Below are 27,397 nucleotides of genomic sequence, written 5' to 3'. Positions count from 1 at the left end.
CCAACAGGTACATACATATATAACACAAACCCCACACACAAATAATATTCATTCACACTTTAGTGTTGCCAACAGTTAGTTGATCGATCAACAACAATACCACCCAACCACCACCTCTATCGATTGATTGATTGATTGATTGATGTGTTATAAATCATGTGTGTGTGTATTTCATTGGCAGTTTAGTGGTAGTAGTGGATGGTGGAGTCAATGTATGTGTGTGTGTGTGTGTTAGTGGTCAACACATCTTGGAAGATCAAAGGTCAGCTGAAGGGAGGGAGAGTGAGGGAGTGACTCCAGCTTCTTCATCTTAAACTGCTACTACACGTTGTTGCAATCGATGATCGTTGTTGTTATTTTAAAACAACCTCACTGGCAATAGAAGGTAGCAGCAGCAGCATCTGTATTAGTAGTAGTAGCAACAACAAGTAGTGTCATTCATTCAATCACAATCAATCAATCAATCATAGCAATACTCCAATCACAAACACTACTATCATTCATTCATTCAACAGATATATTAGATTAAGAGAGGATGAAGGATAAAGTAATTCTAACCAAACCTTTGGCTGCATTGGCCTCATCACATAAGTCAGACAGTAGTGTATTACCAAAGAGTGTTAGTTATAACCTGAGCAGTAGTAGCAGCAGCTCAAGCAAGAGTAGTGGAAATAGAAGTAATCGTAGTAGTGCACTTGTTACTTCAATATCACTAGCTGATCACTATCAACAACAACAACAAAAGAGACAACAACAACAACTATTACAACAACAACAACAAGATTTGGAAACATATAATGATAAAGAGGCAATGATGGTTGTTAGTTGCCTGAAGAATCAGAATACACCAGACACAATGTGCACGACAAATAGCACTCTACCACCGCCATTGAACTCGACTGCATCGTCCTCCTCATCCTCTTCCTCCTCGTCATCATTTGGTTCAAGCAAACAAACAATGACTGCAATTATATCATCATCATCATCGCAGCACTACAATGAGTCTGCTTCCACTGCTGTTGCCATTCACACATCACAACAGCCAGGACAGCCCGCACAGACACATAGACCAACACAGCTGTTCTTCACAATGATAGCCAACAGCCACATTTGGAAGTCGATCACAAAGCACGTGCTGACCAGACGCTCGATATTCTCTGAACGTCTGTCTTATCGCCCGATGCAATGCCAGCGCTATAATCAGATAAACTCGGCCGAATGGATGATGGCCAACGATCACTTTGGACTGCTGCTCGACAAGATGAAGACGCAGCGCCCGCCAGTGTTCAATCAACGCGCACTCATTCAGTTGGCCGGCAAGTGCCGGAGCGCGCAAACCTTCCACCTGGTGTTCCAGGCAAAGCGCGAGTACTTTTGCAATGATACGGCGCTGGTCGAGGCTGCCATTGAGGGCGGCAACCTCACCGTTGTACAATATATGATGGATGAGCAGCACTGGCTGCTGCCTCCCACCGCCCTGGAGCTGGCGGCGCGCGCAGGTCACATCGACGTGCTGGACTTCCTAATACACAGGCGCCAGCCACTGCCGCCCAACACCGTTCCCGCGCTCTTCAAGATCGCCCTGCAGCACAATCGACTGGCAATGGCGCGCCACATTTTTGGCAAGATTGGCTTCTTCCTGAGCGGCCCTGTCGACCAATTCTTCCGCCTGCTCTGCTGCATGGGCGACTTTGCCTTCTTCAAGCTGGTGTACGAGTCGCTGCAGCTGGTGCTGGCGTCGACGGCGCTCAAGGAGTACTTGACATACCTCTCAGACCTGCTCAACTACCAGACGACGCCATTGACACGCGAACACATTCAAATAATCAGCTACATTGAGCGAGGCAATGGCCGCACTACACTGCCGCCAATCTCAGCCACAATGAGCGATGCGGCCATGTACAGTCTGTTTATCCGCTGGATCAATTTGAATCGCCCACAGGTCGTGGGCACAATGTCCAACTCAATCCTGAGGACCGCCGTGTTCTTTGATGACGCTGAGCTTTACGCCTACACCGTCAAGACCTTCCCCAACGCCCATCCATGTCGCCACATGCAGCTGGCCTGCTCACAAGGCGCACACAACATTGTCCAGTACCTCATCGAGAACCAGATCGAGCCAATGACGCACCGCTCCATCCAGCTGGCCTACTTTGGTCGCCACAACACACGTCATCAACTATATCCGCAACAACGTGGCGGCCATCAAGATTGAATCATCGCACAGCAGTCGCAAGCCATTCGAATATCGTGGCGCCTACCCCATCGAGATCTTGGAGGCGGCGCTGCACTTTGACGAGGTGACCGACCCAGTGCTGCGCATCCTGGCTGCGCCTGGCTACATGGACTCGGACACCCTTCAAGAGATCTTTGTTGGCGCCTTCCACTCTGGCGATACAGACACATTGCGACACATGATTGAGAAGCGTCTCGATGACATCAGTGTCACTCGTCCACTATGGCAAACGATTGCCAAGATTGGTGATCCTGGACTGTTTGAGTCGATGGTGGCACTACATCGCACGACAAAAGAGGGCCGCACTCGCGAGCTGTCATTGCTGACGCTGGCCACACGTTTGTCGGTGGACGCATCGATCTGGGGCCAACTAGAGTTGCTGGTGTACTTGATACAGACTCACAAGGTGGATATGGATCAACAACAGGTCGAGTACTTGGTGTCATCGGCAACATTCAACGGCAACAGTGACATTGTACAATATTTGATGGATAACTACAAGGTGTCAAAGAAGACGCAGGCATCATTGATGAAGCATGCCATCAATTACAAACACTTTGACCTCGTACGACTCTATCATCAGCACTACTCGATACCCATTGACAAGAAGTTGATCAAGACCACTGGCAACTGTACTGTCGAGTCCTTCAAGAAGCCCAATAAAAAGAAGATGACTTAAGTGTCATTAATGAGCTGACCATCAACCAATCTGTTGTTATTATATTTGTTTGATCAAACATGAGTGGCAATCAATCATGTAGATGGTGTGTTTATTGAGGCAAGCTGGTTGGACTTTTAAAGAAGAGACATGATCAACGTAGCAAGGATCATTGAGGCACATCCAATAACTTGGCTTGCAGTGGCTATGTATTGAAAAGTGATTGTTAGAATGATTAATGGAACAAATGATTGATTGATTGAATACATACATTTCAATTGATCATTATTCAATTGGTTCAAGAGACAGGCTTGATCGTCAATGTGGCAATTGGTGTTCACAATTTTGCCATCAGTAGAGTTGCCTGATGCTCCAGTGGTCGAAGGGGTAGAGGTTGTCGAATTACCAGATGTACCAGTAGTAGTGGCTCCGTTGGTGGTAAAGTTTCCTGAACTACCTGTGGACGTGGAAGAGTTCCCAGTTGACCAGTTTCCACTTGTTGAAGTCCATCCGGTAGTCCAGTTTCCACTACCAGTTGAGGTACCGCTGGTGGTCGAATCCCATCCTGAAGAGGTCTCGTTGCCAGTGGATCCAGATGTCGAGGTCCAGTTACCAGTAGTGGTTGAATCACCTGATGAACTGTTCCAGTTTCCTGTGGTTGAGGTCCAACCAGAAGTCCAGTTTCCACTTGTGGTCGAGTCCCATCCGGATGTGGTATCATTACCAGAGGTTGTGGTATTCCAGTTTCCAGTAGTTCCGGTAGAGGTCCAATTTCCAGACGTAGTTGAGTGTCCAGAAGTTGAGGTAATATTACCAGTTGAGGAATGGCCTGTGGTAGTTGCATTACCAGTGGTGGTAGAATTATTGGAACTATTGGTAGTGATGGTTTTCAATGCCATGGTGGCAGAGGACAACACAATCACTAAAGCCAAGATTTGGAAAATATATCTTTGATTCATTATTCAAATAATTATTATTACTATTATTAAGAAGAGGTAGTGGAAATATTATTTCTAAACAAACTATTTATAGAGAGTGATCAAGTCGAATTTGGACCAATTCCAGTCCAGATCATCATAATCAACATCACAAGCTATCTCGTTGATCTTAATTCCATCAGTTGTCACCCTCCTAATGAATGCCAGCTCAACATATTCGTCATCATCCATGAACACCGAAGAATGAATCCCAAGGAGGGATTGGAGATATCTTCTTCGGCGGTATGGATAGAAGGTATTTTTGAAAGGATCACTATGGCTAGATTCAGACTGATTACCTTGTGCAAGCATATGATATTGATCATACCATCTGTTTTCTGTTTACGTTGCAACATTGTTTTACAATTTTTCTGGTCATTGGATCTTTGCACACTTGGACAGACAAATCAATTTTATCAATCTGCTACGTCATATCATTGTACAATGATATTATTGGAGTGTCTCTAGTATTAGCTTCCGAGTTAAAGTGATACCGAAAGTCAACGTGTTTATTGATCTTTCTCTCATGTTGGGAAGTCAAAGACTATTATTATAACAAACCATCCAACAAAAACAATATATTTATTTATCAATTTTATAATAATAATTATTATAAATACTTTATGTATTATTTATTTATAATAGATTATTTATGGATCAAAAAGAAGGGTATATGGCCGATACACTCAATAAGCCAAACTACTAAGATAGACTACCCCATCACTATTATCTTGTCAAATGATTACCATATTCTTAAACTTTGACCTTTCAAGATCACTTAGTATTGGATACAAATGATACAATTATCAATAAGATTACAACTACAATAATAAACTATGTTGATCCTACTATCTATTTACCAACATTTATATGTTGGTCCATGTCCAAGAACATAAATTTGTTGATTTTGAAAGTTCGATAAAAATGATTTGTTTTTGATTAATTGTGCAAAAAATAGATTGATTGAAAACGAACGAAAGTCATAGTCTATGTTGTTTGAATGAATGAAGTCAGATAGATGATCAAACGGTGAATCATAATATATATATACATAAATAAACAAAGAAGAAAGACACTCGATCATGGCAGAAGACTATACATTCTTACATCAACTACCGGATGTACCTCTACCATTCGTCAAGCCAACTGGCAACTTACTCAACAAATGGGATATGAAGATGGCCAAGACAAAGGCATTCGGCTATGGCGCTGTCAATCGTATTCAATTCGACACAAACAATCAGATGTTGGTCACCTTTAACAAGAGAGTGATGGTACTGAATCAGGACCCCAAGGCAATCATCGCCGCATCAACCGAGCGTATCGTCGCCGACTACAAAGACAGTCCACCATACTCTGCAACACTTCGTAGTGATGGACGTCTGGCCGCTATCGGTGGAGAGCAGCCACTAATCAAGTTATTCAACGTCGAGACACGCAACATACTCCGTACATTCAGGGGTCATACAGGGTAGGTCACTCAATCATTCAATCATGCAATCACTCAATCAATCAATCACTCACTCATACTGAACAAACAAATCACTTTAGACCAGTACACGTTGTAAGGTTCATTGGAAAGGACAGGATCATCTCTGGTTCAAACGATCAGACCATTAGGATTTGGGATATAGATACGGGCGAGGAGACTCAGTTGGTTGGTAGACACACTGATCAGATCAGAGCGTTGGTCGGACATCCAATCAATAATAACTTGTGGCTGAGTGGTGGATATGATCACAAGGTTAAGCTATGGGACATTGATAACAATACATGCGTACACACCTTGGATCATGGTGCGCCCGTTGAGGATCTAATCATTCTCAAGTCGGGCTCGATGGCAGTCAGCTGTGGAGGCAACTACATCCGTGTATGGGACCTACTTGCCGGCACCATGGCATTCCAATCGTCCAACCATGCCAAGACCATCACATCACTCTATCTCAATGACAAGGGAACAAAGTATGTTTATCCATTCAATCAATCAATCAAGTTTAGTTGAGTGACTAACTCATCCATCAACTATAGGTTCCTCTCAGCTGGTCTCGATCAGATCGTAAAGGTCTACTCATCGACCAACTATGGTATCATAAGCACGATCAAGTTTGGCGAGCCAATCCTAACGATGACAATGAATAACAAGAAGCTGTACGTGGGTACGACATTGGGCTCGATCCAAGTCGCCAAGAAGAAGATCCAGACCAAGCGTGTAGCCAAGCGTGACTCAAAGAACAACGTCAGCAAGACCACCCTCACAGACGTTGCCGCTCTCAACCGTTTCAAATGCTCAAACGTCGACAAGTTGCTCAAGAAGTTCGAGCACAAGGCTGCCTTTGATGCTGTATTGCTCGTAAGTCCTGGCATGGAAACATCATCTTGATCAGACCAATACTAACCTCTCTCCTCCCCATACATCAGATCGAGAAGAGCAAGGATGTATTCTTCAAGGTTGTTTGCGAGTTGAGTAGACGTGAGGCGTTGGATGGCGTGATGATGGGACGTGACACAGAGGGATTGACAGCATTGTTGGAGATGATCCTAAAGTTGGTCCAAACGACCAAGTATACAAGCTGTGGCGTGATGCTCATGGACAGAGTGTTGGATCTCTACAAGGAGACATTGCTGAAAGAGAAGGATACCGCCAACTTGTTCTTCAAGATCAAGTCAGTCGCCAAGAAGGAGCTTTATAAGCAGCGATCGGTTCTCAGAGTGGCTGGCGCTCTAGAATTGCTGTACAGCAACCAAACAGAGAACACATCAACTATACAATCAGCAATGGCAACTGATGCCGCTGAGTCAACTCTACCATTGCCAATCAACAGCAGCAGTAACAAGAGAGATAGAGAGGAAAATGGTGATAGTGAGGAATCCTCATCGGAAGAGGAGGCCTCCAAGCCAACCAAGAAGTCAAACAACAAGAAGAAGGAATCAAGCGAGGAAGAGTCACAATCAGAGGAAGAGAGAGAGACAAAGAAGACCGCCAAGAAGAAGAAGAGTTCTAAATAATAACTTGTGTGACACCAACGAATAAAGGCAAGGACAAGATAGAAAGAATATATAAGTTATTGATTGATTGATTGGTTGGTTGATTGGTTGATCGTTGGAGGCTATATGATCGATTGCTGGGATGAATGGATGGATGGAGGTTGTACAATTGGAGTGTTCGCGCTTGGAGCATGTGATTGGATTGATCGGTTCATTCTGGGAGATTGGACGGACGTCGACTATTGATTGTTTTGTTGCTGATCCTTCATCTTGGCGATCAGACTATTGTAGAGCTCAGCCAAACCTTCTTCCTTGGCCTTGTTAAGGAGATCTAATGTGTAATGGAATGAGAGAGAGGTTCGAGGTCATTATGGTTACTCTCGCAAGCGCTTCTTTTCGGATGTCTTGTTGTGCTTGATATCTTATATGGAAAGGGAATGGGGATGGAGATGACATTCAATCAATGATTGGTGATGTGTTTACAACAACAGAACGTCATCATGTTGGTTATGATGATGTTGATTAAGGGAATGTGATGATTATGATGAGTGTTGGAATGTCCACCTACCTTCGCCATTAACATTGTCCACGGGTTGCACAGCTTCCTCTAGTCTCTGGGCAAACGCACTTGAGTTTGAAGTCTTTTGTTTCTGTTGTATGAAGACTTGTTTGTTAGTCTCGTGCAATGATTGGATTGTTGCAACAACAAACATACCTTGTTCGATGATGGGTCTCTATAATTCTGACTCAGTGGTCTTGGCTCTGGGGCAGACTCTTGTCGTGCAACATCAATCTCGATGGTATCAACCCATTCTTGTGGTATGACTCCGTTGCTTGTGTTGGTTGTCGATGTAGTCGATGTTGATGTAGTGGTTGTTGGTGCCGTTGTTGTTGTCGTTGTCGTCGTTGTAGTTGGTGTTGTCGCTGGTATATTATTGTTGTTGTTATTGATGTTGTTGTTGTTTGTTTGTGGTTGAGCTACATAGATAGTTCTAATGTTCCTCATTATAACACCAGAGAATGGTGCCAATCCAGGATTGACTGAACTTAGACGATCTTGAATGAATCCATTGATAATGATAAAGGCATCCTCTACACCACCTGAGCGATTGGCAATCTCTGTGACCATCTCGTTGATGGAGGCAGTGGACCATTCCGAAGTCAGTTGCTTGATTGGGTTGCTCTCTGATGGCTCCGACATGACAATCTTAAAGATCTGGGTCATGTACTTCCTAATGAGTGCGATCACCACTTGATCCAAGTTGCTATTGGGCACAATACGATTCCTGACCTCGAGTGGAATGTTGTGCAGTGTTGTGAAGTATGGTCTGACCGACTCGATGAAATCGTCGATGACGGCGTCGTAGCCTTGTGAGGACGTGCCAAAGTCGTTCATGAGTACGCGTCTGATATTGGTGTGACCTTGCACATTCTGTGCCGGCACGTCAGAGAAGATCATTTGCATGTCCATAAAGAGCAGAGGCAACTGTGAGGTGAATGAGTTGCCGTTGGCATTGTTGTTGTTGGCAGCAGCGTTGTTCTGGTCGGCGGCAGCTTGAGGGTTAAGTAGTTGGGCCATCATATCCATGAATGGCTGAGCTGGGTTGGCTTGGCCAGGCTGTTGTGGCTGACCTGGTTGTTGTCCTGGCTGCACTCCACCACCAAACATTGAACCCATAACATTCTGAATTAGACCATTTAGGTCGAAAGGCAAGCCTGGTTGTTGTCCTTGTGCTTGTTGTTGTTGTTGTTGTGCTTGTTGTGGTTGTCCTTGCTGACCTTGTGGTTGTTGTCCTTGAGCTTGTTGACCTTGCTGACCCATCAATGATCCCATAACATTCTGCAAGAGATTGTTAAAGTCGAATGGAAGAGCACCTGGTTGACCAGGCTGGGGCTGTTGTCCCTGAGCTTGCTGTTGTTGTGCTTGCTGAGCTTGTTGTTGGAGATTGGCAAACACATTGGGGAATGCTTGGGCTGGGTTGGGTTGACCGGGGAATACCTGGCCAGGGAATGGCTGGCCTGCTGGGAATTGGACGTTCGCAAAGGGGGCGCCAGGGAATGGCTGGCCGGGAGCCTGGCCTTGAGGATCGATCTGCACATGGATCTGAGATATCTGTGCAGTGGGTTGTGGTGGGGTGAAGGTGGCCTCGCCTGGAACACTGCCAGCATGGAATCCACTCAGGTAATGCGCCATTGATGAGGAGGCCATTGATGTGCGCTGGTAGGCAGCCTGTAGGTCTCTGATCTGTTGTTGCAATTGCTGTCTCTGTTGTTGATCATCAAGGTTTCTCTCATTGTCCAACGCTGTGATTGCAGCATCAGTGTTCTCTGTGAGCCACTGTAGTGTTGTTCTTGCCGACCTCAATGACTCTGCCATCCTCTCACTTGTTGGTCTATCATTGTCCTGAGCTGGTGCTGGGGCTGGGGCTGCTTGACCTGGCTGTTGTTGTTGTTGAGGGTTTGCGACAGAGTTGAATATGGTACGAATGTTCTGATGCATTGATTCAGGGTTCTGTGGAGCACCACCAACAACGACACGGTTCGCTCCAGTTAGACCTCTAAGTACATTCTGGATTGTGATGTTGACATCACCAGGTATACCTGGTATTCTACCGACCTGTGGAGATTGTTGCTGTTGTTGTTGTTGCTGTGTCTGACCCTGTGCACCACCAGCAGGTTGTTGAGGGTTCTGTTGTTGATCGGGTGGTCTCTCTGCCAAGTGTAGAGTGTTACCCTCTTCAATATCTAAGTACTTATATATTAATAATCAATCATTCAATCAATCATTCATACAACAATACACATACTATAGAATTGAATGTCCTTGTCATCCCTCAAGACCTTTCCTTTGAATATCAGTCTCTGTTGAGCAGTTGGTATAGTGGACAGAGTCTGCAAAGCTTGTTTCAAGTCTGTGATACTCATCGAAGGTGAAACCTTCAAAGTGAACACTTGTCCATCGAGCTTCTTTACGTTTATGTTTAGCTCACTCATCACTATACTATATATCTATCTATCTTGTTGAGTTGATATTAATAATATTGTTATTGCAATTGCAAGTTGCTTTGTTCTAGTATAGTATAAAGTACACACTCAATGTCTCTATGTATGAATGAATGATTATCTAACAATGTTGTTGGTGTTGATTGGCTGATTGACAAAGTCAAGTCTCAAACTTTGTCAATGTTCACCTTCTCAAATAATCCAATGAAATTTCAATTGAATTTCATATTCAATCAGTGGAACCGATTGATTGTTGAGAACAAAGATATCAATCTAAGTACATTCAAAGTATGATTGAATAAATAATAGTTGAATCGATTGATTGATTGATTGATTGAATGATTGATTGATTGATTGAATACTCAACTACTTTTCAATAATATCTTGATGATTGATCAGATAAACACTTCTTCTTGGAAAAGATATTATCTAAGATGAATGATATATCTGCAAGTTCTGTATTATAACTAACATAACTTAGATGAAAATATTAATAAAGTGTAATTACAAGATAGTAACCTGATGGACTGGAATTGCAAAAGCATCGTGTAATCAACTACAATATTATTTTTTTTGAGTCGTGAGATGAACGTGTCGACAAAGGAAAGTGAATTGCGCATGATCATTTGATGTAGACGATAATACCAATTCATTCAATCATTCATTCATAGTACTGTACAGAGAAGAAGAAGAAGGAGTGTGTAGAGAATGAATCGTTGTCTTTACAGTACAATTGCCAATAGAAGATTGGTAAATGGTGTGCGATCGCTCTCTACACCTACATCATCATCATTATTCAACAACAGTCATAGTGCTCAGCAGTTGACAATACATTCATATAATGATCAACGTGGATTGCTACATCAACAACAAGGACAAGTCACTCAAGTGCGTTACAACTTCATCAAGGATGTGATCAACAACTTCAAGCTCCTCATCGACGAGACTCCAGAGTACAAACAGACCTTTGACGAGTTCAGACAGCGATTCCCAATCTTTAAGAGGAAGCCAAAGAAGGGCCCCATCGAGGACACCTCGGGCGAGGGCTACACAGGTCCGGGCGGCATGCCCTTCGGAAAGGAAGGCCAGCAGCAGGAGGGACAGGACATGGATCAGACACAGCAGCAACAGGGACAGGATGGACAGACAACACAGGAGCAGCCAAAGGAGAAGGTGTACGCCTCCAAGGAGGAGGAGCTGCGCGATAAATACAAAGAGTACTACAAGGACTATGAGGCACGCAAGGCTCAGGCTGACATCATGTCGATCTTCATGGGTCAGATGACAGAGGCCCAGACCGAGCAGCTGAACAAGGCCTATCAGGAGACATTGGGCGTGCGTCCGCCCTATCCCCCATGCACACGTTATGACTACTCAAAGATTGGCGAGGAGCTGCGCGATATGGCATTCGTCGAGCGTATGGAGTTGCCCATCGAGTACTTTGTCGACTCGATACCCATTGACTTTGACGAGATGCTCGAAGAGACGATTGATGCTGCCGACGAAGAGCATCTACCCGATCTGATCATGTTAATGAAGCAACGCGAAATCGAACTACGCGAGCAAGGATTGGATCCACCTCCCGTCGACTGGGAGTCCATGACATCAGTCGATCAGTTTGACGAAATTCCAGAGATATATAAAGACAGCTGTAAGTACATCCACGCTCAATCATCGATTGATCAATCAATGGAACTATTCCAATCACTCGAGATCGATCAACTCGATCACTCAATCACCTGGAACTATTCCAATCACTCGAGGCCACTCACTCAATCACTCGATCACTCGTTCGCTCGATCAACTCCATCACCTGGAACTATTCCAATCACTTACACTCACTCAATCAATCAATCAAATATAGTTGAACCAAATGAGAAGGAGCTGGAAATTATTGAGGGCTATAAGCTGCCCATACCGATTGTTAGAGATAACTGGTGGAAGCTGTTGAATAGACGCGAGAGGTTCTTGGAGGGCACGGCCAAGTTCTTTAACTATTTGCCATCATTCGGCGGCAACTACCTCTATTACTACATGGGCAAGATCTCGAGGATGTTCACCAAGAAGAAGTTCAACAAGCTGTTCATGGACCACAAGGACTACATTATGCCAGGCTTTGACATGCACAAGTTCCAAGAGATGGCCAGAAGCCACTTCTTCCCCGAATTCCTGAATCTGTTCCTGTCGGGCAACCTCGAGGAGCTGGAGGACTACTGCAGCGAGTCGGGATACAGACTGGTCAAGGGTCTGGTCGAGGCCAGAGAGTCGGGCCACAAGGTGCTCGATGGCAAGTTCATCAGTTTCGATCACTTTGAGTTCACTGGTGTCAGATTCTCACAGACCTCCGAAGAGACCCTCTTCACATTCTCAATGGTGGTCCATCATTCACATTGTATCAGAGACTATGCATATGAGATTGTACAAGGTGGTGATGTATGTATCATTCATTCAATCATTGGATTGGACTGGGACATGGACATGGACATGGACACTAACAAATCACTTAATCACTCAATCACAATAGAATGAGGTTGTCTCAACAAAGATGAATGTGGCCTTGGTGTTTGACCTGGATATGATAGACTTTGGATATGTTGTTCATCGAATCAGAATTAATGTATGTATATTATTTGAATGACATGTTATGAATGTGTACAAAGGTATCACTAACACTCGCCAACACTATCTATACGACACACAGCCATCAAAGTCGATCTATCTCTAATCATTCATACCAATAAAGATAGATAGATAGAGTATCAGTCAGCTGATTGGAAACAACAACATAGTCAATCGATTATTATTATTATTACTACAATCGTTCCTATTCATTTCTACACGTAGAATCACACGCCAATTGCTCTATTATTATCATCAACATCTCAACAATATTCATTTTCTTTGAACTTGTGTGTGTTTTGATCAAGATTGTGTTTGTTTGGTTGTTGTTGATGCTGTTTCACCCATTCAACACACCTTTTTTTGTTCCATTGCATCACCCATTGCAAGCGAGATGATGATGTAAGAGAGAGCTAGACTGGATGGCAACAGTTAAAGTGGTACCTACCCAACAACATCCATCATACATGCCCGGGCTGAGGTCCAAGGTCGCGACTGGTGCCCTCTCTCAATCATTACTTCCATCTAGCCCATGTATGATCACACTTATAATATACTCAATGAATGAAGATGAATGAACAACTACAACTGCAACATCAACTACAACAACATAAAGGAGAGAGTGTTATCCGAAAGGTACTGGGTAACAGGATACTACTTAGAGAGGTGTTTGCAAGCTGGAGGAATGGTTCCAGACATCATAGACATAGTTGGAGATCAAAGTATCATCACTGGACACATCTCAAAGACATCATTGCATCGTCACATTGGAACTTGCTACGCTCAAGAATCAATCTCCAACAATATGTTGTGATTGACAATCAATCGATATTGAGTCTTTGTCGACGATGCCATGACTTTACACTATTCCAAACGATATATGTTCGCAATCGCCAACTATTCCTCGACCCCTATATATTGTTTGAGGCAGTCAGTGGACGATCATTACCAATCGTATCGTTGTTGGCTGCCCAGGAGACACCAATCAGATTCGCACGCTCACGCAAGTTGCCTGGCCACACTACTCTCGAAACAATCATGGGACACGCTTGGGCCGTGGGCGCCATCGATATCTATCTCCACCTACTCCAGGACGAAGGCCTAGACACCATCGAAGGATATACATCTAGTGATTACTTATTGATGGCGCGTCAGTTGATGGCGAGTGGGAGTGCCTCTCACTACCACTCTGCGCTCGAACAGTGTGGTCGATACCCCAGCCTGGTCAAGGGCGTGCAGGAGGCGGCACTGGAACATCATCAACTCATCCTATCCATGGGCGATACCAAACTGATTGATCAAACTGTACAAATCAACAAACCGATGGTGATACATGAAGCGGCCACCATGCGATTCCTCATGAACATGGACCTAGACCGCCAACTCAGCACACTCATACATCTCGCTCGAACTTGCTATGGTCTGGACATCAACTACAGCGACTTCCCAGTGATCATCAATGATCTGATCGATACACTCTTGGTACAATGCCGTGCGTGTGGATATACATTGGACAGGACAAGGATCATTGATAGCAAGCTGTTGGAGAAGAGGCTGATGCTAGTGGAGATTGTGAAGTTGTTGCACAGCCAGTTCAAGAGTCGCGCTGCACAGATTGATCCCTTGCTGGAACAGTACCAACAGATTATCAATTGTCTGTTGGAGACTGGAGAGTTGTTGGTCGTGCCCTACATTATGGATTTGAGCCAATCGGGCCGAGCCCTGGACGCCATTTGCATGAATGGCACATGTGATCAAGTTAGACTGGCGCATTTGTATCTCGAGCAAAAGGGCGAGCATACGTACACCTTGCAAGAGCATGTCTTGAGCAAGGTCTGTGCACGGGGTGACATGGACGCCCTGCTCTTCCTGGTCACATGGCACTCGACCAAAGGACATGAGGAGAGCGCGCGAGGACAGATCAGGCCATGGAGATATATCAAGAAGCCAATGAAATATGATCAATTCAAACGTTTATACAAACTATGTCCAACATTGGAGAAGATGTTCATGGATGATATGTGCTGCATGGTTGACCTCGACCTCGTGCTCTTCTGTCTGGACACACCCGAGCTGACCGATCAATTTGACTGGAAGGTCACATGTCTACACGCTGCACGCAATGGACACCAGGAAATTGTAAAGGTACTATGGGAGCGTAAGGGAGTCCTGTGCAAAGATTGTCTGATCAATGCCCTGTATGGACGACACCTTCAGATAATCAACTACTTGTTGTCCAATGACTACGAGCTCACATTCCAAGACTGGCTCAACCTTGGCGAGCTGGGCAACATTGATGACTACGAGTTGATAAGACCATACATCAAAGCTGACGTGTTGCTATGCTTTGACATGGTGATTGTACAGGTGGCGACGACAGGTGGCCACACGTCACTAGTTCGCCACATAGTTGAGCGACATGGACGCAAACTGGAACTATCCCCACAACTTGGCTCCAACGCATTCCCTGACATAATAAGATATTATCAACCTTGGAAGGTCCTACCCGATGCCAAACTTTACCAAATGATTGAACATACCGTCAACTGTTCAAACATGGATGTGTTGGACTTGGTGTTCAACAATCTAACCAATATACAACAGCGCCATGTATTGGAAAAGGTAGCGCCATCACTCACCGCCTCAATGATCCGGTCGAACAATATGCAAATGATATATCAACTGCTACACTATGGTGCCAAGTTAACGATTGATGAGAAGACCTTTGGAATGAAAGCATTCATGGAGAATCCTACTCTACAGACATTACTATATCTCAATCAAATCGGTCGTTCATCATCATCATCATCGTCATCGTCATCATCAACAAGTGTCAATGCCAGTATCGCAGTCACTATTGACAATGAACATGGCAATACCAGTGACAATACAGGTTCCAGCAGTCGTAGTAACAGTATCATCTCAAGTGTTCGTACACTAAAGAGAGGAAGTATAAGCAGTTCCTTCAAATCACTATTCAACCGAGTCAGCTTCAGCAACAACAACAACAACAACAATCAATAAGCAATCAATATGGAACCGACCATTGACATGCTCTCATTCAACCATTAAACTGTACATTCTTACCCTACCCTTGCCCTCGCCCTTGTTGAAAGTTGAACCTCTCTTTGAAGTTCAAATTAAATTGAATTTTGTGAATGAATTGTGTTGATGATGTTCACACTCTTTGATCAACTTCAACATCAATAACACTTCACTTTATTCATCTCACATAAACATAAACAATTAATATATATTTTATACATATAATACATATACATATACATATACATACTAGAAAGAATGATCGATGCTCTTAAGTTGACTGCGCTCCCCACAAAGGAGGTCCCAATGAGACAGGCTCGTTTCGAACCATACGTTGATAATGGAGGGTATGATTGATGATGATTATAATTGGACACCGACAACATAAAGAATGAATGAATGAATGAATGAATGATTGTAGGAATAGAAGAAAGTATACTGACATCATCAACAACGATTAAACAGAACGGTTTTGGCTGTTGCAGGTAAAGATTATTGTGTCGTTGCAGCTGACACTCGTATGAGTGATGGTGGTTATGGCATTCAGACGCGTAAATACACAAAGGTCTTCCAGTTGTAAGTGTTCAAAACAGTATCAATCAATCAAAGACAAGACAGTTGTGCGATATATAATTGATTGATTAGATGATCAGGTGTATAATTACAAAGGACAAACATTAATATATTCGAACTTGATTGATTCAATCAAACAATATAGGACACAGAAATGTGTACTTGCTACATCTGGAATGCAAGCCGATACTATTGCTTTGAGAAAGCGTTTGGAGACAATGCTTAGCCGCTACCAGAAGGAGCACGGCAAGCCAATGTCCACACCAGCGATCGCCCAATACCTCTCCAATACATTGTACTACAAGCGATTCTTCCCATACTACACCTTTAACCTGGTGTGTGGAGTCGACGACGAAGGTGTTGGCTGTGTCTGGACCTACGACGCCGTAGGCTCTCACGAGCGTGTCAAGTTCAGCTCCCAAGGTTCTGGTAACCAATTGATCCAGCCATTGCTCGATAACCAGGTGAGTATATATACACTAAACATCTCCTTGTCAACAACATATATACTAATCATCAATCAACCAATCATATTCAAACATATTCATTCATGATAGGTTGGAAAGTACAATCAATTGATCGTTGATGGTCCAAGAGAGTTGACTGAGACACAAGCTGTTTCATTGTCCAAGGATGCCATTACATCTGCTGGAGAGAGAGATATATACACTGGTGACTATGCCGACATTGTTGTGGTCAACAGCACAGGAGTCCACTGGGAGAAGTTCGAGCTCAAGCTTGATTAATCCGTCTGGCTTGCCTTGGCCTCACATCATCATCCATCATCATTATCATAGTGTAGATACCATACCTTACCATTCCATTTCATCCCAGCATCATTCATCGAACTAAGCCAAACAGCTCTCTACATCCAATCCATGTATTCATCTCATCAACTCAAACAACAACTCAAACAACAAACTCAACAACCAAGTTATATTAAAATAATTATTTTTTGCTCTTGATATATGTATGATGATGATTGGGTCCATCCAATCAAATTACACTTGACAGCCGTGTATTTGTTCGTTGGTCCATGTTTCAAGTGTGGTGTTGATTGATCGTCATTCGCAGTTGGACCAAAACAACCTGAATTGGTCCATTCGAGGTTTGGGAAAGGGTGTGGGGCTTCACAGATGCAACGATGTGCCACCCGTCATTGAATACCTTCCGCGAGTCAACCAACGGGCCAAACACCACCTCCAACCAACATTCGCCAAATCTCACTCATATCCATTGACTGATCTCGCATTGAGACAGATTGACAGATAGAGATAGAAAGATAGATAGAGAGTGATAGAGGTGTTGACGTCCAATACCACAAACAAACTCTCACCCCGACAACAACAACAACAGTGCTAAACAAGGCGACAGTACCCTGCAGGTTAATGAAATAAGAAGGGTGTATCATTGATTGATTGATAGATTGATTGATTGACCGAATGGTTGGAACGTGGAGGAAACATATATAGAAGTGCACATTAGACATTGGATCATTCAATTCAAACTTCCAATCACCCTAATATAACTCAATACCTAAACTTGGCCTGTTACCAATCAAGCATGAATACTACTCTTTATAATAATCACCATCATCAATATACCAACAACAACAACAACAACCCAACTACTACATCAACTACAACTACTACCACTACATCTACTGGAGGCTCTGCATACAACTCTCCCACGGCTTCAAGTATAATACCGGTCAAACAAGAAGCAGCCATTGTAGAGTTGCCAACTGAGGCCAATGAAGCCTATCAACTAATAAAAGAGCTATGTGGTGTAATATGGCAGTCGATTCAAGTGGACAAGAACTACTTTGAATGCGACGGTGAGCCCAACCTGGACGCATTCGTCCAGCTCTTCCTGGAGAACGTCGGACCCATCGACCAGCCTGGCCTCGTTCAATATCTGGAGGACTACATCGATGTGATGGGCGACCTCAACTCACTGACCAAGGAGCACTTCAAGTCCATCGACCTGTACTACAAACGCTATGTCTCTGTCCTGAAGAACAGCTCATTCGAGCCATGCACTCTAAACTCAATGCGATGCAAGTCCAAGAAGAACAACAATCTGGCCAAGGACTCGACCAAGGTGCTGCGCGACTGGTTCATCAGCAACCTGGAGAATCCCTATCCGACGCAGGCCGTGAAGGAGCAGCTGTCCAACCTGTCCGGTCTGTCTGTGCATCAAGTGTCCAACTGGTTCATCAACTCGCGTCGACGCAATCTCGCCCGACTTCGCAAGCAGCACAACATTGTCGTCAACGATGAGCAGGCGGCATTGCAGGAGTCAAATGCTGCCGCCAGTGGCAACTAACAGGTAGCTTGGTGCCTTGCTTTCACACATTGTCAATGGCCCATCGAGGTGCCATGTTGTTGACTATATGTTCCATGATGTAATAAATATATATATATAAATAACGAAGATTGATTGATTGATTGATTGATCGAACGTTAGACAGAGTGAATGATACTCTGCTGTTGTTATTTCTTTGGTCTTGGGAAGGTCCAGTGGAACTGCTCGCCATTCTTCAGATGGGACACTTCGCCTGTGAACTCAACAGTCCACTTATTGTCCTCAGTCGAAAGCTTTGACTCGACAAACTTGGTAAGACTACATACACCCGATCGGAAGGGATAGTTATTGTCATCAATCACTGCTCTGCCCAGTGCAATCAATGTGGCAGCGTGTGTCACAATGATAAACGTCTCCCCCTTGAACTTCTCTTGTAGACGAGTCATAGCAATCCTATTATGATGATGATTGATAGGTGTGTCAGACATCGATGGATCGTGATGTCATTGCATTGATCCCATTGAAGAAGACACTTACTTTGTTCTATTCATCAAGTCCTGCTCTGACTCTGCGCCTGGAAATGAAGCTATATGTAGTGCATGAGTTAGATCACCATGATCGATTGGCTGAGATCAACTTAACTTACTTGTTGTTGGTTGATATGTCATGTCGATTGGGTATGTCTTAGACAACTCGGCTGTTTGATTGATCAATTGAATGAATGAGATAGATGTAAGTATAACCATCAATCACAACACTGTTAGCTAGCTGTGACAATGCTACTGACCATTGGTTAGTGGCTGTAACTCCTCCTCAGGATAGTGACCGAGATACTCGATGACACCATAGTCAACTTTGATTGGGAGGTTAAGTTGCTTGGCAATCTCTGTGGCCGTCTGTATGCATCTCTCCATTGGGGATGCGATGATGTGCTGGATGTCTGAATACTTGTTCTTGCAGGCCTCGCCCAGCTCGGCGGCGACCAGGAAGCCATCGGCAGACAACGGTGCGTCTGATGGTCTTGGTGCTGTCTTTTTCCACTCGCGGTTAGTCCAATCCTCTCTTAGGCCATGTCTTGTAAGGTATATTGACATATTGTTGTTGTAGTTGTGTTGTTGTAGTTGTAGGTAGTGTTAACGTTATTATGTGTAACTAGTTGTTGTCGCTTATTGTTGTTGTAGTTGTTTTGTTACTGTTGGGTGTTGATTGATTGATTGATGGGTTGATTGGTTGATCAGATGAAGATGATGATGTGTTTGAAATTGATTGTGTGTGATGATGTAACTTGTTTTTTTGTATTGGTACGATCAATGGTATGATCACCCTTTGTTTCAATTACTAAGGTACACTATGGTAAGATCCAAGTAATCTCCGAACAAAACCTTGAAGGGTCCATTACTTTGGCAAATAACATGTACTTTGGTTATTCCTTTGGCACCACCTATGGACATTACTTACTCTGTGTCCTACCAAGTTGGTCTTACTTTGTCACCAATGTATTCTTGGCAATCTACTTTGATGATGTACTTTGGTAGTTTTAGTACACAACTTAAAGGTCAGCATCTCTATAGATAATTTGAGTCTATTATTGGTCTTTGCAGGTGCAATTGGGGATGGTAAGGATTTTCAATAAACTATCAATTTGTACCTATAGTTTATGTAAACTAATTAATAGATAGAGAGATAGAATTAATATTAAAAGATAGATTGGGCTCAATACTTTAAGAATGTATTATTAAAGTAGAAAAAAAATCAAGTTATCACAGTAAACGGTACATACAAGTTGATCAAAAGTACATAAAAAAATCTTCGACTGAAATAAATAAAAGTTACGCCCAAAGGGGGGCTCGAACCCCCGACCACACGGTTAAGAGCCGTGCGCTCTACCGACTGAGCTATCCGGGCAACTGTGAAGGGAATACATTTTTCATCGGTTAAGAGCCGTGCGCTCTACCGACTGAGCTATCCGGGCAACTGTGAAGGGAATACATTTTTCATCGGTTAAGAGCCGTGCGCTCTACCGACTGAGCTATCCGGGCAACTGTGAAAGAATAAGATGTTTCAATTGTTTTATGTGTAAAATTTGGGGCTTTTGATATTAAGACTAAAAAACAACTACTTTGTTTGTTTCGCATGCGAAACTAATATAAACAATATCTATATATTCTATTTCATGGACACCTACAAATGATCAAAGCTAATCTACCCAACATATCTAGGTTTATTACTGGTAAACATTTAGATTAAAATAGTGGGTAACCCTTAACCTCCATCATTACACCAATTTTAAATTAATGGTCAATCAGTTATAGATCACACAAATAATAATGGACAATAATAATAATAGTAATACAGTTCTTAAAGAAGAGGTTGATACAGTTGAAAAAGAAGATGTTGATGATATTATAGATAAAGAGTCTAATGAACAACAACATGATGATGATGTTGATAAAACAACTGAACCAGTAAAGGTTTCTGAAGCAGACTCTGAGGTCTACCTGCAGGGCAAAGAGTTGGTACAGCAATCAAAGACACTGCTGGATCAAATCAAGGAGATGGAGAGTGGAAAGGATCTGTTCAAAGAGGGCAACGCCATCGTAGAGGCAATAGTCAAGCGAGAGGAAGCCAAACAGTTGATGGAAAAGGGCATGGCACTGCTCACACAGGTCAAAGAAAATGACGACGCCAAGAAGATAATAGCAGAGTCCAAAGAGATGGTTACATTCTTCACCAACGAAGAGAAGGTCAAGAGTCTGCTTCATGAGGGCAAGCAACTACTTGAGAACATTGTATGTTGTGATTGATTGATCGTTTGATTGAATGACTATTGACACATTGTCCCCGCCGATACAGAAATCAAAGGATGCAACAGTCACCAGGGAACAGGTAGAGTCATTGTTCAAACAAGGCAGTACATTGTTAAAGGACTTTAAGGATAATGAACAGAGCTCATTATACTTGGAGAAGATGAAGAAGATGTTCTTTGACCTCAAAGAGGAGGAGTCTACAAGAATCAAGCTCATGGCAGGACTTGAGGAAGGCAAGAAATGGGTCGAGAACCTCAAAGCCAATGATCCCTATATCAAGTCAATTGTAGATGTAAGCATCATTCAATCAATCAACCAAATCAAACTCCACTAACTCAATCAATCAATCAAATCAGGAAGGTGAACAGATATTCTTACAGTTGAAGAATAGTGAGGAGTTCAACTCATTGATTGGTGATGGCAAGAATGTATTGATGGACTTCTTGACAGACGAGAACAAACACTTCTCGCGTGACTCTCCAGAGTTGTTGAGTTTGTTGCAGCGTGGTGGTAAACTTGCATCCAATGTTCAAGAGACACTCAAGTCCAACAAACTGGTTGGCGAACTGACAGAGAAGGAGGACTTTAAGAACATCCTAGCCAAAGGCAACAAGTTTGTCTCTGAAGTCAAGTCCAAGCAGCAGTTATTGGACTTCCTCAAACAGAACAAAGAGTATGTTTGTTCATTCTCACGACCAATCAGAGAGCCAGTCTCTAACATCCAACCATTCATCCAGCTTCATCAAGGAGATTAAGAACACTATTGTACCATTTATAACAGACCAATTACTCAAGGTTCAGATGCCTGTGGTCACTGGCATCAACAAAGGATTCAATTATGAGTTGTCAGACCTGATATTCGCTGGCCTGCGTATCCTACCAGAGAATGTAAACGTTGACTTTGATGAAGTGAACAAGAGTATAACAGTGGCAGTGTAAGTTGATGGATACAGTGCATTGACAACCCTCATGTCGACACATTAACTTAACACTACTACTGCCAACCCAACAACAGTAATGACTTTACAGCGCAACTCAAGAACTTCTCTTGGAGTTACAAACAGGATGGATTCCCATTCTTGAAGGATACTGGATTGGCATCTGCAGATGTACAGAAAGGATGTTGTTCACTCTCATTCGAGATTGATACTCGTCCTGATACCAATACACCAGAGATCAAGATCACTGAGATCAAGTTTATCCTTGAGCATTTGGGTAAGTCAATCGTTCATTCAGTCATGGACCTGTCAACTGACCATTCATTCAATCAATCAATCAATAGAGATTGTAGTTGGCAAGGGAAAGGCTAAATGGTTGTACAACTACTTGATATCAAAGTTCTCAGAGTCCATCAAGAATACGGTGGAGACAAAGATCAAGAATACGATCAGTACACATTTGAATACGTTGACTGGAAAGATCAATACGGTGGTCGGTGAATACTGGGAGAAGTTGATGACCAAACTGAAGGGTTCACCAACATCACCAAACAAGATCCAAGAGCTTGATGATGCAAATGCCAATGCCAATGGAGAAGGAGTACGTTCACCACTGGCCATTGAGAACATTAGTAGCAACAGCAATCCAACATCACCAATTGTTCAGACCAACACCAATCCAATCACTGTTGGTAATGCATTAGACAGACTAGATGTTGAACAACAGGGCCTCATGAAGTAAATAAATGATGACCATTGTTTAGATTTAATTGGAACCGATATGGAGACATTGGATGTACTGAATTATCTCATCATTCTTGGTGATCTCAAGTGCATCATTGAGATTGATACGACACTCGGTTCGATGCTCGTGGAGATAATGGATCATAGGTATTGAACCATTGCCAATTGCACACATGATGGCCATTGGTGTACAACCCTCTGTTCGATTGTTATGTAGGTACTCGACTACATCCAGATGATTGTTTCGTGCTGCATTGTCCATGGCATCAGTTGTACAACCCTCTGTTCGATTGTGATGTAAGTACTCCACAACTTGTAGTTGTCCATCTTGAGCTGCACTGTTCATGGCATCAGTTGTACATCCCTCAAACAACATGTTTGAATGAAGATACTCAATCATTGCAAGGTTTCCAGTGCCAGCAACTTGGTCCAATAAATCATCATTACAGCCTTCAGTTCTGTTTTGATGGAGGTACTGAACACAGTCCAACCAACCATTCATTGCCGCCTGATCCATTGCCTCTTCAGTACAGCCTTCTCTTCGATTGAGATGCAGGTACTCCAAGACTTTGACGTGTCCATTCGCCGCTGCCTTGTCCATTGCATTGGTTGTGCAGCCCTCTGTCCGATTGAGATGCAAGTACTCCACGACGTTAATGTGTCCATTGGTCGCAGCCCTATCCATTGCATCTGTCGTGCACCCCTCAGTCCGGTTCATATGAAGGAACTCTACCACTTCGAGATGCCCATTAGCAGCTGCACTGTCCAATGCCCTGGCGGTACAACCTTCTGACCTGTGTTGATGCAAGTACTGTACAATGTCCAACTTTCCGAGACCCGCAGCTCTGTCCATCGCCTGATTGGTGCATTGTTGTCTTTGATTGGCGCACAGGTATTGAACCATTTGTAGTGAGCCGGCACAGTCCAATGCAAGAGGCGTAGGGTCAAGTCCAAGAGCGACCAGACGTTTGACAATTGCAAGGTCACCAGTGGCAGCCATCCAATCGGTGACGTACTCCAAGTCAATGACGAATGCAGGGTCGTAATATGTTCCATCATCACATAACCTCTCTTGTCTTAACAACAGTACATAGTCAACAATGTTGCGGTGTCCCTTGTAATAAATAAACATTGGTAAATGTACTGACATGGTCATTCTGGTCAGGTCTATATTGTCGCGCAATGGTTCTTGTATCAACATGAGCCAATGTTTAATCAATGAATTCCATAAGTGTCTCTTCACATTCAATTGATCATGTATCAAACCAACATAATTGAATATCTTCCTTGATAGCCATCTATTATTTATTATCTGTTTGAATATATTTGTAGTTGTTGTACAACTGTTCATATTGTTGATATTTGTTATTTGTTATTCTACTTCTTCAGCAGAATGTTATTTTGACTTTTTGTTTGACCCAACAATCTAATCAATTTGGAATTTTCCTTGTGTAGTTCATCGGAATTAGGTTGTGTTGGGCAATGAATGAGTTGCCTGTTGTTTTGAAAACTTTGCAGGAACCTGGGTCACATCATGGTGGTGATGAGAACAATAAATCCATAAAAATTCAATAAAAATTGGGAAGATGTGAAGCACCAACCCACACGTTCATTTGCTGGACTCTGGTTGTGTGGGTGGTTTGAATTGAATCAGGTGACAGTAAGTCAACGCATTTTGAAATTTTACATTCATTCCACTTCACGATCAAACTCACACACATACACAAACATTATAACAAATACATAAACAGAGACAGATATTTAATTCTCTATTTATAATTTCATAGTAAAAGGTAAACTTCTTATTACAATCTACTTTTTTTGCACCCTCTATTCTCTCTCTACTCTCTACTCTCCACTCTCTCTTCTCTTCTCTCTTTTATCTCCTTCTCTATAATCTCTCATCTATCTATCTCTCTATCTCTCTCAGCTCAGTGACACAATCAAAAATATTTAAAAAAACAAATAAACCTTTATGTGTTGTACAATGTCTTTTCTTATTTTGTTGGAGACAGATGTTCAACAGCAAAAGCAACAGAAACAGCAACAACATCAACAACAACAACAGCAGCAGCTACAGCAACATCATCAGCAGCATAACAACCAACAACAACAATCTGACAACAGAATGTAAATTTCGGCGCCATCACTGTATTCATTTACAGTCCTGGTGTAGCGAGAGATGTAACGGCTGTCAGGATCGAATGTGATGTGGATGGATGTATTGTATGAATGAATGTGGTGTGTTATGTCACACATTCCAATTCACCACACCCAACTCAATCTTTCCAACAACAACTACTATCCATCAATCTATCCATTAACCACACCAAACACACACACAACACACACTCGCCAACAACAACACAACAAACAGCAGTCAGGCAGTCATGCAGTCACACTACAGTTAATATTCAATGCCAATGCCACACTCCCATTGGCAATGCCTTGCCTAGCATTGCAAGCATTGTTGTACCTCTCTCTCTCTCTCTTTCATTCTCTTTCTCACTTCAATTCTCTCTCTTTCTTATTATCTCACGCCTCCTCCCCTCCCTTCACCTCATTCGTTATCGCCATTGCCATCGCTTAGATTAGAACAAGAACATATATACTTACTTACTTTCTTGCCACTCCATTCAAATAGAACAGAAGATCAGATCAGTAACATTATATATATTTATATATCTTTAGATTATTTATTTATTATTACAAACACACACACACATCAGACTTATGATAAAACTTGATCAATGTCATCATCACTAGCCAACAACAACTATACAACATATAGTCCATTGGCATATATAAGCAACGCAATGTTTGTTGTTACAGGCTTCTCAAAGATGTTCTGCTTGTACGTGGTGGGCCTGTGGCTCATCATTAGTTATAGCAACGTCCTGGCATCACCCTACCTGATCGCACTCTCACCATTCATTGGTTATATTGGCGGTGTGGCCGTGCGCTCCACTCGCTCACTGACCACCTCGGTGGCCAACTCCACACACCGACTCAACTCATATCTGGACAACTGTTGGAGTGCTGCCGACGATCTGTCCGACGTGGCCTCCAGCGTCAACAACACAGACTTTGCTTCACAGCTGTTTAGTGACAACTGCGTAGACAGCAGTGGTGTCGGCATCATTGCTGACGACAACGACGTCACCTTTTCCAACACCGTACGCACCAAGCAGTACTTCCCAGCTCAGCTGCATGACGACCAAGAGTATGTCAATGCCACAAGAATGCAAATGTATGTCGCACGTACCTACCGTGACGTGTGTGCACAACAACCAATCTCGTACTATGATTACGAGAACCATCAGATTACATGGAAGTAAGTATAATTGACATGACACGTGATGATCAGTGGATGATGTCTAACATTCCGTCCTCCAACAGCACACCAGATAAATACGAGATTGTACATAAGGTTGGAAGAGGCAAATATAGTGACGTGTACTATGGCGTCAACTCGGAGAATGAGGAGAACATTGTTGTAAAGATCCTAAAGCCAGTTCAACATCAGAAGATACAGCGTGAGATCAAGATTCTGGAAGTGCTGCGGGATGGCCCAAACATCATCCCACTGCTGGACACTGTAAAGGACGCCGAGTCGGGCACAATGAGTTTGGTGTTCCCATACTGCCAGAACATAGACATTAGAGAGCTGGTCAACTATCTCAACGACACCGACCTTAGATTCTACATGTTTGAGCTGCTGCGGGCCATCGACTATACACACTCCAAGGGCATCATGCACCGAGACATCAAGCCACACAACATCGCCATCGATCATTCACGCAAGAAGCTCTATCTGCTGGACTGGGGTCTGGCCGAGTTCTACCATCCACACAAGCAGTACAACGTCAAGGTGGCATCCCGTCACTACAAGCCACCCGAACTGTTGGTCAACATGCACGATTACGATTACAGTTTAGATATGTGGAGTGTTGGTTGTGTATTCGCTGGATTAGTATGTATCTGATTGGATCATCATGCTGTGTCGACATCAGTCACTAACATCCAATCACCAAACAAATAGATATTGAATAAGGATCCGTTCTTTGATGGAAGCAACAATGACGATCAACTTGTAAAGATAGTGAAGGTGTTGGGAAGCGATGACTTCTTTAGATATATTGATAGGTACGGCCTGCAAGTCAGTTCGGACATTGTAAACAAAGTTAAACAGTATGTATCATCATAATGATCACAAGCCAGATGTAGAACAAGTGACTAACATCCATCCTACCCTAACAACAACAATAGTTACGAGAGAAGACCATTTGAGAACTATATACCATTCGAGAACGATGACATTGCTCATCCACTGGCCATCGACTTATTAAGCAAGCTACTGCGTTACGACCCTGAGGAGAGACTGACAGCCAAAGAGGCCATGAGCCATCCTTACTTTTCAATGTATAATGGAAGCGGAGTTGTGGCATCATCTGCCGTCACTGCCGATGTGGATGACAAGCAGCATCCACAATAAACATTACTTG

At 43.1% G+C, this 27,397-nt stretch overlaps 13 protein-coding genes across 13 annotated transcripts; 10 read left to right on the top strand and 3 right to left on the bottom strand.

Moving 5' to 3' along the window:
* Positions 1-535: 535 nt before the first annotated feature.
* On the top strand, positions 536-2,215 carry SAMD00019534_003930 (hypothetical protein; the record flags this gene model as incomplete). Its single annotated transcript, XM_012903826.1, has 1 exon — positions 536-2,215. One exon carries the CDS (start codon positions 536-538, stop codon positions 2,213-2,215), a length of 1,680 nt encoding a protein of 559 aa, XP_012759280.1.
* Positions 2,216-2,342: 127 nt separating this feature from the next.
* On the top strand, positions 2,343-2,915 carry SAMD00019534_003920 (hypothetical protein; the record flags this gene model as incomplete). The annotated part of the gene is made up of 1 exon (XM_012903825.1): positions 2,343-2,915. One exon carries the CDS (start codon positions 2,343-2,345, stop codon positions 2,913-2,915), a length of 573 nt encoding a protein of 190 aa, XP_012759279.1.
* A 300-nt stretch (positions 2,916-3,215) lies between these two features.
* SAMD00019534_003910 (hypothetical protein) lies at positions 3,216-3,848 on the top strand (the record flags this gene model as incomplete). Its single annotated transcript, XM_012903824.1, has 1 exon — positions 3,216-3,848. One exon carries the CDS (start codon positions 3,216-3,218, stop codon positions 3,846-3,848), a length of 633 nt encoding a protein of 210 aa, XP_012759278.1.
* Positions 3,849-4,953: 1,105 nt separating this feature from the next.
* SAMD00019534_003900 (hypothetical protein) lies at positions 4,954-6,877 on the top strand (the record flags this gene model as incomplete). The annotated part of the gene is made up of 4 exons (XM_012903823.1): positions 4,954-5,342; positions 5,423-5,833; positions 5,900-6,221; positions 6,290-6,877. The coding sequence occupies 4 exons, from the start codon at positions 4,954-4,956 to the stop codon at positions 6,875-6,877; spliced, it is 1,710 nt and encodes a 569-aa protein (XP_012759277.1).
* Positions 6,878-7,095: 218 nt separating this feature from the next.
* SAMD00019534_003890 (hypothetical protein) lies at positions 7,096-9,781 on the bottom strand (the record flags this gene model as incomplete). The annotated part of the gene is made up of 4 exons (XM_012903822.1): positions 7,096-7,187; positions 7,425-7,506; positions 7,572-9,601; positions 9,664-9,781. The coding sequence occupies 4 exons, from the start codon at positions 9,779-9,781 to the stop codon at positions 7,096-7,098; spliced, it is 2,322 nt and encodes a 773-aa protein (XP_012759276.1).
* Positions 9,782-10,567: 786 nt separating this feature from the next.
* Positions 10,568-12,584, top strand: SAMD00019534_003880 (hypothetical protein; the record flags this gene model as incomplete). The annotated part of the gene is made up of 4 exons (XM_012903821.1): positions 10,568-11,510; positions 11,724-12,292; positions 12,384-12,476; positions 12,561-12,584. The coding sequence occupies 4 exons, from the start codon at positions 10,568-10,570 to the stop codon at positions 12,582-12,584; spliced, it is 1,629 nt and encodes a 542-aa protein (XP_012759275.1).
* Positions 12,585-13,516: 932 nt separating this feature from the next.
* On the top strand, positions 13,517-15,502 carry SAMD00019534_003870 (hypothetical protein; the record flags this gene model as incomplete). Its single annotated transcript, XM_012903820.1, has 1 exon — positions 13,517-15,502. One exon carries the CDS (start codon positions 13,517-13,519, stop codon positions 15,500-15,502), a length of 1,986 nt encoding a protein of 661 aa, XP_012759274.1.
* Positions 15,503-15,781: 279 nt separating this feature from the next.
* On the top strand, positions 15,782-16,842 carry SAMD00019534_003860 (hypothetical protein; the record flags this gene model as incomplete). The annotated part of the gene is made up of 4 exons (XM_012903819.1): positions 15,782-15,870; positions 15,989-16,099; positions 16,242-16,560; positions 16,654-16,842. The coding sequence occupies 4 exons, from the start codon at positions 15,782-15,784 to the stop codon at positions 16,840-16,842; spliced, it is 708 nt and encodes a 235-aa protein (XP_012759273.1).
* An 817-nt stretch (positions 16,843-17,659) lies between these two features.
* SAMD00019534_003850 (hypothetical protein) lies at positions 17,660-18,424 on the top strand (the record flags this gene model as incomplete). Its single annotated transcript, XM_012903818.1, has 1 exon — positions 17,660-18,424. The coding sequence occupies one exon, from the start codon at positions 17,660-17,662 to the stop codon at positions 18,422-18,424; it is 765 nt and encodes a 254-aa protein (XP_012759272.1).
* A 167-nt stretch (positions 18,425-18,591) lies between these two features.
* Positions 18,592-19,497, bottom strand: SAMD00019534_003840 (hypothetical protein; the record flags this gene model as incomplete). The annotated part of the gene is made up of 4 exons (XM_012903817.1): positions 18,592-18,856; positions 18,941-18,989; positions 19,050-19,100; positions 19,191-19,497. The coding sequence occupies 4 exons, from the start codon at positions 19,495-19,497 to the stop codon at positions 18,592-18,594; spliced, it is 672 nt and encodes a 223-aa protein (XP_012759271.1).
* Positions 19,498-20,730: 1,233 nt separating this feature from the next.
* SAMD00019534_003830 (hypothetical protein) lies at positions 20,731-22,890 on the top strand (the record flags this gene model as incomplete). Its single annotated transcript, XM_012903816.1, has 6 exons — positions 20,731-21,192; positions 21,257-21,502; positions 21,567-21,883; positions 21,948-22,145; positions 22,226-22,425; positions 22,493-22,890. 6 exons carry the CDS (start codon positions 20,731-20,733, stop codon positions 22,888-22,890), a joined length of 1,821 nt encoding a protein of 606 aa, XP_012759270.1.
* Positions 22,891-22,917: 27 nt separating this feature from the next.
* On the bottom strand, positions 22,918-24,243 carry SAMD00019534_003820 (hypothetical protein; the record flags this gene model as incomplete). The annotated part of the gene is made up of 1 exon (XM_012903815.1): positions 22,918-24,243. A coding segment is annotated over one exon (1,326 nt), but the record flags the coding sequence as incomplete, so codon positions are not given.
* Positions 24,244-25,642: 1,399 nt separating this feature from the next.
* SAMD00019534_003810 (hypothetical protein) lies at positions 25,643-27,387 on the top strand (the record flags this gene model as incomplete). Its single annotated transcript, XM_012903814.1, has 4 exons — positions 25,643-26,226; positions 26,292-26,865; positions 26,935-27,083; positions 27,162-27,387. The coding sequence occupies 4 exons, from the start codon at positions 25,643-25,645 to the stop codon at positions 27,385-27,387; spliced, it is 1,533 nt and encodes a 510-aa protein (XP_012759268.1).
* Between the last annotated feature and the right edge of the window lie 10 nt (positions 27,388-27,397).

The sequence above is a fragment of the Acytostelium subglobosum genome (assembly GCF_000787575.1).
Source record: "Acytostelium subglobosum LB1 DNA, scaffold: scaffold1, whole genome shotgun sequence".
Taxonomy (NCBI): Eukaryota; Evosea; class Eumycetozoa; order Acytosteliales; family Acytosteliaceae; genus Acytostelium; species Acytostelium subglobosum.
Note: the sequence above shows the minus strand (reverse complement) of the source record. Positions and strands in the feature narration are given on the sequence as shown.